The sequence below is a fragment of the Papaver somniferum genome, chromosome 10 (assembly GCF_003573695.1).
Source record: "Papaver somniferum cultivar HN1 chromosome 10, ASM357369v1, whole genome shotgun sequence".
Classification (NCBI taxonomy): domain Eukaryota; kingdom Viridiplantae; phylum Streptophyta; class Magnoliopsida; order Ranunculales; family Papaveraceae; genus Papaver; species Papaver somniferum.
The window spans coordinates 4,847,349-4,856,999 of NC_039367.1; the positions used below are offsets into that span (position 1 = coordinate 4,847,349).

Sequence of the window (9,651 nt, forward strand, 5' to 3'; positions counted from 1 at the left end):
AATAATAATTTGTGATAAAATGTCAGGTAAATTATTTTATTTTGTCCTAAAATAATAATTTTTTTAATTGATCCCCAAAGATTGGTGGTCTTTGATACTGTTTTGTGTAGTATTCAGACCATTATGCTGAATTTTCATCGGCATTTGCTTTTTATGGACGTAGAATAAAAATTATTCCTATTATTTTTAAACAGAATATATTGTTTGTGTTTTGCAGATTGTTGAAGATTGACACCCTTTCTTTTTTGAAGACATGGTTAAAAGTTATTGTAGCATTTATATTTTAATTTTTTTTTATCTATAATGCTACCATTTAATGGTTGTAACGTTTATTTAAAGAGGAAGTAATTAAGAGGGCTAGAGGGGGGTTACAAATACCACAACCACTAGATGTCTTTTGCTAGGATGAGACTGGGATTGTCGGATCACATGTTTGTCTCTCGAAATGTTATACGACTGTCCAAGGCTCTAAAACCTATGTTGTTTTGTATTATTATGATTTCACCAAAATTAGGACACATCATAACTTATCACTGACAAGAAAATCAACAACACTGAGAGCGCAAAAACTAATAACAAAATTACATCAAAACTATTCCGGAATCAAATATGCATTTCCATGGGAAACTATCATAAGTTCCTAACTGCCCCACCCCCTAGAAGGAAAAAAAAAAAGATAAAACGTGCAAACTGAACAACATACTCTGACTAGGGTAACTAGGAAAAGGCCATGCGATATAGAAAGCCTTCACGAGTCTTTCACAGAAGTTGCAGAAACTTGCTTACTTCTGCGCTGGTGAACATCCCAGTTGTACACCCGAGCGATAGTGACCTGGTACAGCAGCAATTGAGTATTAACAAAAAGTTCCAATAAAATAGGATAAAGAAAGTTGGAATTGAAAGATATACCTGTGTTATCGTCACTTGGTCCCTTAAGAATTGTAGATCAGCAATAAGGACCTCTAAGCTTGCTTTAGCATTATCAAGATTCTTTTGTAGAAGAGCACTGGCCTGTCAAAAGTTACCAAGAAGTTAGTACTCAGTGATTTTCATTGAAAACGATACTCAGTGGACAATAATTCTGCCATAAGATAGGTGATTGTAAGCTCAATACTGATATGATAAGTGTTGCGAAGTTCACGATATTCAGTGAATTAAAGGATGAAAGAATGATATTGATTAACAAAATTATGTGGGGTGTTCCCTTATGTGGTTTTTTACTAAGCCAACTGTAACTGTTACCCAGGACCAGAAACGTATTTTTACCTTGATCTCAGTAACCATTGCCTAAACAAAACACTAATATTCCCTTGTTTTCAACAGTTCTCCTTCTCTTCCACCCAACAATAAAGAGAGTAGAGATTATCTAGCTGAAGACCTGAGGAATGTGAATCAACAGTTCTCCTTCTCTTCCACCCAACAATGATTGTGTTGCACAGAAATTTGCATAGCTAACTAACTCTTTGACAATTTATACAAGATTCACGGATGATCCCTAACCAGGGCACTAACATTTCTATTTAACTGCTTTTCATAAAATACAAACCAGGGCCCAAGTTCTAGTGAGAATGTTTCCTTCGAGGACATGCTAACATTTACGTGTCTAAGGGTCCAGAACATTTCGTCAAAAAGAACAGATTCATTTTTTTTATCCCGTATACTAGTACTGCAGTAATACTAGAAAGAAGAAAAGAAGCACTGTTGTTGATATGCAATTCTCAATAACGGACCTCTTCACTTGTGTATTCCAGCATGACATTTGCTCCCAGCCACAGACATACGGAGTCTGACTCCTCGATGCGGGCCCGTGAATATATGCCTTCCGAAACTTCAAAATCGGCTATTAATTCCTGCAACCAGTAGAATTGAGGAAAAGTGGTTATGAGCCAACAATGCGAAGAAAAAAGTATCAATGAAGCAGGGGGGCGCCTTGACTTTCAATAGAAGCACCAAGCACAGCATACTAAGTTGGACTCCCAAATGAACCACCAACAGCAGGTAAGACGTATCAGAGCCAAACCCAAACTAGAGCAAGACAGAATATTCAGTTCTGAAAAGGCAGATGGTGGTGGGCCTGGTGGCTCCACATGATCAAAACCGGGAAGCATTTATATCAATAAACTCAAGTTGTTCATGAAGATTTCAAATTTAAAATAAAAACAAAAGTTCTTTATGTTGATCATCCAGTAGAAGGATAAGGGTACCCTGGTAATCCATTACACAAATAACAACTGATCATATCCAGTTAGGAAGTTCATAAAAGAAGGCAGCACTGATAACTGTCTTTTTGGTAACAGATGGCCAGGAGTGTTCATAAAAGAAGGCACAAAAGTATTTATCAAATCACTGACACAGCTGCAAAGAATTTAACTTCTGAGGAAATGCTCTAAGCTGCCAGCATGTGGTGGGTGCTTATAAATGAAAAAGTCAAAAGTCACAGAACCAACTTAGACGACGCAAAAGAAATGGGTCACTTGAATTTTTGGCATAGTTCATCATCATTATTCGTAGTTGTTCATCAGAAACATATTTTTGGAAACTGGCGAAGCTGGGATGAGCCAGGACTAAAACAAGATTACAGTATGAGCCCAAGCCTCACACTTAAGACGTAAAGGAGTTGGTTTGGAACTCATAATTTACCCATTGCCGTTAGGGATGATCGAGAAGATAATATAAAACAGGATACAAAGGATTAAGAAACCAAGACGACTGGGCTCGTTTAAGAATACTCAAAAAACCCTGCTTGATCAAAATAAAGGCTGGATAAGCCTGCGGTCAAGCATTTACAGTCACACTTGTTTTGCTATGTCTAATCTGAATGCACATAAAATGTAGACTAAGAAAAGAAATGAAACAGAACCACCTCTACTTTAAAAAAAAAATTATATGCTGATGTCCCAGTTTTATTGAATCTCTACGGACATAGAGATACGAAGTAAATATAGACAAGCTGAAATTGTGACAACCAAATAAACATAAGGAAGTCGAAACTTCATCCAGGATAGCGTGTGCTTGAATTTCTATACATGTAGTTGTTATTGTTAAAAATGTTTGTATCTATGCAACATGTGTAAAAAAAATGTCATTAATCAAGAAGATGTACCTTAAATTTAAAGTTTATGAAATAGAACAAGAGCGTATCAAATGCATGCACAGAAATATGAATAACGAACCTCACCAGTACCCTTCTTAGCTTGCAAAGTAGCAACTATATCTAAACACTTCTCAATGTCAGGAATTTTTGCCTGGTTATCAAAAAGAAAGATGATCAGTTATACAGGCAAGCCAGTTTAATTCATAAAAACAGCAAGAAGCAGTAAAATTACTTTAAAGTCTTCTCTAGTTAAGGTGCCGAGACAAAAGACACATCAAAATTATCAGACAAGCAGACCTTTAATGTGTTTTTAGGTCAAATAAAATGACGGTTCAGATTAGACGAATCACATTTCACGTTTTAATCAGCCAATGGGCTTTGTGAACTAAAAGTGTCTACACGTATTCTGCAGCAATTCAGTAGTTGAGTTGTTAGTTACAAATACTAATTCTAGCCAATAAGAGATCCGGGACAATTGAAGGTAAGTTAAGCACCTGAAGTCCCCGCTGCTGAGCGAGAAGTTTCATCTCAACCACCTTGTACTGTTGAAGCCTGCAGAGGACTAGTACAAACACACAAGTAAGAAAGCTGACCAAATATAGCATAATTTTCATATGATAGAAATCATGCTCCCTCAAAACCAATGCTGAGTGAGTAGCGACAACAATCCGAGTAGCAATAACACCTTGTTTTGAGTAGACAGGGCTACAGTTCTGCTAGCTGCTAAAGTTTATTATATTTGCATTCTATAATGCTTGAGAAAATGGCAGAAGGAAGAAAAGACATAGAATGAGAAGACACATGACTGTCTTCTACAGTCTTACTTCAATGTAGGCCTGCCTGGATATAGACGTTTTTTTTTTCCTATAGGCAACAAAATGTTCTTAACATTAACCCTGACTCTTGTGTGTTTTTATGTAGCTGTGCTGGGTACATTGAGACACAGAAAATCCTACCCATGCCATTGTTACTTTTCATAATTCAGTGCTCCATACCAGTATCAGACAACGACAGCCGTATTCATGTTATTGTTACACAGAAAAATATTAATATAGTCTCACAAAAGTATTCTTAGGTGGCATCATGACTTGTATATCCACATTAAATCCCGTCTGCAGATATATCTTTCGTTAGAAAAGGTGTTGTAATCTGTAGACTTCTACACTACTATTATCTAATTTAGCTTATACTTCTCACGTTATTTATCAAATCACTGAAAGACTCAGCAGTACTCCCCGCGATATGCATACAGGGAACTAGGGTGTCAAAGTGTCAATCAAAGCCTAAAATCCAGGTGAATAAGTAAGTGATCCATGGCATGGAGCTAAATAAGTATACATATTTAGAAGGATAGAAAGCAGTACATACATGTAATAACATTACATCCAAACAAAAAAGCCACTTGAGCCGAAATACCACAACCTGACTTCACTGATTTCAACTAGTATCACTTCAGTCTAGGTCTACAAGTGATCTACAGTGCCAAAACATGCATTTGGAATGGCATACAGCAGTACAAAGAACAGTACATACACGAACTGAGAAGGATCTTGAGCTGAACTAACAAACTTCACTGCTTTTAATTAACATCACATATTTAGAAGGCACATATCTGATGAAGAAATTAATGGACTCATTCTGAATAAGCTCAATACAGTACAGTACTTGGTTTTCTATCGACCAAACGTTCTATAAAATCTCTGAATCATGTTTATTACTCTAAAACCCTATGCAAAACGCATTCTCGAAACCTCTATATAACCTATATTGCAATCAATTTTGTAATAAAGCCATACAATAATAAGTACTAAATGCCTAAATCAAGACATGAAAAAAAAACAGAATGAAAAAGGATCTAACCTTTCTTGAAGAAATGCTAAGGAAGAAGTGACATCAAGACCTGATTGTGTTAAATAAGTTTGAACATCAGATACAAATGAAGCTCCAGGAATACCCCTTCTTTCAGATACCTCTGATGATGAAGGTGAAGAAGACGAAGCCATTAGAGAAGAAGCTTTAAAGAGCAGGAAAGTGAGAGCACTGAGAGACGAAAGTAAGGTCTGATTTGATGACCTTGAACTATGTGGCCGTAATTTGGGCCTCGACTCTCTTGGTTAATTAGGCGAAGCACTATGATTATTTTTTTTCAAGCACTATGATAATACATACTCTCTCCGCTTCCAAAAAAAAAAAAAACTTTGTTTGGTTTTCACAAAAATTAGAAAAATCAATCAGTGTAGCCACTTTTTAATGTTTTTTCCTAATCTATCTTTGTTCCCATTCATTTAATATAAGAGAAATGGGAGAGAGAAGTCCCCCTTTAATATTAAGAGAGAAAAGGGGGAGAGAGAAGTGGTCCCTCTATAGGTATACTAGTAAAATCATAACATTTGACTTTTCACATATGGAAACAAGTCTATTTTTTGACATACCCTAAAAAATAACAAGCCTATTTTTAGAAACGGAGGGAGTATATATATATACTAGGTATCACCTCGGCCTATTTCCGGGCTCAACCTTTTTCGAGTTTTCTTTTGGTTGTGTGGTCGGCTGGTCAGTATTCTCCCATAAAACTTTAGTCATTAACAAAACTGATTAGTACTGTCAAACATCGAGCCTATAACTTAATTAGTTGTCGTCCACGACCTTAGTGTTTTACGGTCGTGTCAAATTAGCCGGGGTTTACAGCCACGGCCGTGGCATCTTAAGCATTTCCCCTAGTGTTTTACGGTCGTGTCAAATTAGTCGGGACTTACATCCCCGACCGTGACCTCTTAAGCATCTTCTTTTTGTCGGGTGGTCAGTATTTTCCTATAAAATTTTAGTCATTAACAAAACTAATTATATTAGAACTCTCAAAATCGAACCTATAAGTTAGTTGGGGCCTGCGATCCTAATGTTTTAGGGTTGTATCAAATTATTCGGGGTTTACATCCCCGACCGTAACCTCATATCCTTGGTGCTTTACGGTAGTGTCAAATTAGCCCGGTGGCCTTTTAAGCAGTTCCCATAGTGTTTTACGACCGTATCAAATTCGCCGGGACTTACTGCCCGGCCGTGACCACTTAAGCATTTCCCTTTGGTCGACTGGTTAGAATTCTCCTATAAAATTTTAGTCATTAACAAATCTAATTTAATTTGATTAGAACTGTCAAAATTGAGCCTATACATTAGTTGGGGCTTGCGACCCTAGTATTTTAGGGTCGTGTCAAATTAGTCGGGACTTACAGCCCCGACCGTGGACTCATATTAGGGGAGGTTTAAAGTTCCAATTAGATTAGAACTGTCAAAAAAATTGCGTTCTATTGGTTAAGTTTGTATGAGGATCGCATTTTGCCGACAAAGAAACGAAGAAGAAGATGGGACAGATTAAAATTTACCTTAATTTGGCTTCAAAAAAATAGATATTCACCAAAAATTTCCATGAACAGTATTTAATTTGAATACTCAATTCAATGCTTACCCAGCTAAATTTGGTACTTGTTTTTTCTTGGTAAACGAGTAACGACAGCACAAATATACTCTCCAACTCCAAAAATTTAACTGAGCCAATGCTATTAACTGTGCACGTTTTGTTTGTTTGGACCTTAAACCCCAATTAATGTCGGTTGAGCATAGGTAATAGTAATTACATTCAACCAGGCCCAAGCTTATAGCCGTGCTTAGGGTTAGCTAGCAAAGGAAAACATTTTAATTAAATTAGGAAAACAATATCTTTTTTTATTGTTCGTATAGTTAGGAAACAGATTCATATAAAATCACTAAACGCTAGTAATGGATGAACGTAATTATGTCTCCAAAATTATATGTCATATACGGACGGACAGATTTAAACCTCCCCAACTCTAATTCGTATCAATGGTTGTCTATTACCCAAGACCGTCAGCATTTCTTTTTATGGTACGTTGGCATACATAGTGATGATCCTAATTAGTATGTGGTGACAAAGGTGTCTAAAATTGGTTAAAATAATTGTGTTCTCTGCTCTCCTCATTCTTCCCTTAAAAAGTTTCAATGTAACTCTAATATCTTGAGCGTCTCCCTGCCTGAAGAGCAGATTTGAGCATAACTAATCACACCCAAACCCTTTCTCACCTTGTATCATCCATTCTTGTAATTCGATCTCTGCTAGCTTTAGTTTGTTTTTATTTTTCTTTTTGGGGCAAATCAGTTTGGCTTTTTGCCTTTTCCGATTTGTTTTGGCGATTTGTTTGTGCTTATTTGTTTTCTTCATTTTTGGTGAGAAGAGATCAAGTCACATATTCAATTTCAGTTAGGATTTTTAACCAAATAACAGCGACAACGTCAGCTCCAAAAACTCCACATAGATCGGCTTTCATATCTGATCTCGGTTATCTATCTATTTTATTTCTATATGTTTTATCTATTTTAGGACTGGAGTTGTATCTTTTGCTTGCATCTATGATTTTTTTTTCTTTTTGTTTTAGAGTTAGTATCTTTATAGATCTAACTTCTTTCCTGAGCCTTGTATTGTTAGTCTTTTTGGTTGAAGACCTGCTCAGCAAAAACATGTTTCACTTTGGAATAACAGCAGCAATAAGAAAATCAACATCAACTCTAGTTAAGGAAACAAAGACAACAATAACAAGATCAAGATCATCAACCTCTTCATCAACTACAACCATTGTTACCAAGACACCCAAGCCGATTCAGACCGACTCGACCCAATCCAGACGGCTAAAGACCGATTCAAATGAACTTTGTTACATTAGGAATTGTTACTGTTACTTAGATTTAGATAGATATTGTTACTTTGAAAACATATCATGTTACTTAATTGTACATGATCTTGAAAACATTGGATTGGTTTTAATCCAGTCACTGCTCTATGCAGTCACATAGATTGATTTTGCTACAAAATCAATTTGGCCCTTTGATGAGGCTTGGTCCTCTTGGAATTCTGAAATGTCTGTGATTTCTGGAAGGATAGGATTACTCAAGAATGAGGGGAGATACTACAGAACTGATGAATGTAAGAAGAACTCCAAAAATTCGGTAATGTTTCCATGTTATCAATATATTAAACGAGGTTTGCCCTCTTTCTTAAGAAATAAAAAAGTCGGTTAAAATTTCTTGATTAGTTAATTAATTAATTTTTTTTTAAAAAAAATTTCTGAATTTTTGTAATTGATTTTTTTTTTAATATTTGTGCAAAACAGAAAAAAGAGTACACAAATAACTTGTCGGACAAATACTCCTAATCTATGGAAAAGAATGTCATCAATTTTAACATTTACATCATGACTACTTACAATATTCTTCACTCTCTTCAAAAAATCCACGGTCTCATCTCCCAACTCATACAACGTCGTGAAAGCTGGAGTACCAAAACCATAACCATGTGTGGTACACTTGTCAAAATACTTGTTCCGTTTTCTTGAAACTACATTAGATACGACCTGTCCTGGTATGGAAGTACTGACTCCACCTCCTGTAAAAAGTAAAATACTCGTTATATCCAAACATACTTGCGACCATTATCCCAATTATGAACTAGAATGTTTGCAGGCCTTAAAGCACCCCCTTCAGCAGATAAGAAACTCAAATTTATTTCTTTGGTGCTTGTATGCCAGCACGAGAACATATGTCAAACAACACATCACAGACTAAGTCATGTCGAAACTTTAAACCTATTGTGTGCACAGTGAAGAGCATGATCACCAAACCCATCCATATCCCTACTTCAAAATGAACAAAACTTCCCGCTGCAAAGAGTGGAATACCAAGACGATAACAAAGAACAACACCAAATAGCCGAGGTATGATGCACTGTCCAAGACCACCTATGGGCACAACTAACAAGTAATCCCGAGCATGAGAGAAATTATTGCACTGCCATAAGACTAAATCCAATTGACAAGTTATATAGATTTGGCTCCCTTGTTTAACAACATCAAAGTGCCGAACTGCCAATAAATGTATAGGATGGGCGAAGTTACCTCAATGTTGAAAGAGAAAGTTACCTCAATGTTGAAAGAGGCAGTTGCAAGATGACAAAACTCTAAGAAGGAGTCTAAAACAAGCTAGTAGTTGAAGCCATCCCCACATACACCAGAATGTCGTAAAAGAGTATCTTGCAGCTGCTTGGATTGGATGCAAGATATATTGAATGGTGTCTGACATAGCATATATGCCCAGTTCACCATCTCAGATATGCAAAGTAGTCAACTTGTGTTGCAACACAACATATACAGGTCCATTATTCACAATTAAACGTCATATAACTCAAGAGATGAGTGTCAAAAATAACTTGAGCTTCCCGTAAGTACATTGGTGCAATAATCCCCAAAGTAAAATTTTGTTTGGAAACAACAGCTCACTTTGGGGGTCTGTTAAACTGTGTATGGCCTGCATCAAGTGTGTTGTCTTCTTTACACGATCTAGAACAATGGCACTGCAAAACTATTGACTCAAACTGATAGGTCCCCCTAGAAGTTTAACCCCTTCAGTTTGTCTGGCAACTTCTGCAGGAAATACATTTTCAAGCTGACTTCTTTCATCAACAGTAGGCCAGATTTTTCATTTTTATGTAGATT

The 9,651-nt window shown here is 36.4% G+C and overlaps 1 protein-coding gene across 1 annotated transcript; it reads right to left on the reverse strand.

Moving 5' to 3' along the window:
• Positions 1-544: 544 nt before the first annotated feature.
• On the reverse strand, positions 545-5,192 carry LOC113319044 (probable prefoldin subunit 3). The gene is made up of 6 exons (XM_026567344.1): positions 4,955-5,192; positions 3,589-3,646; positions 3,174-3,245; positions 1,731-1,850; positions 910-1,011; positions 545-832 (listed from the first exon to the last, which is right to left on the reverse strand). Exons 1-6 carry the CDS (start codon positions 5,095-5,097, stop codon positions 749-751), a joined length of 579 nt encoding a protein of 192 aa, XP_026423129.1. The 5' UTR covers positions 5,098-5,192; the 3' UTR covers positions 545-748.
• Positions 5,193-9,651: the final 4,459 nt, after the last annotated feature.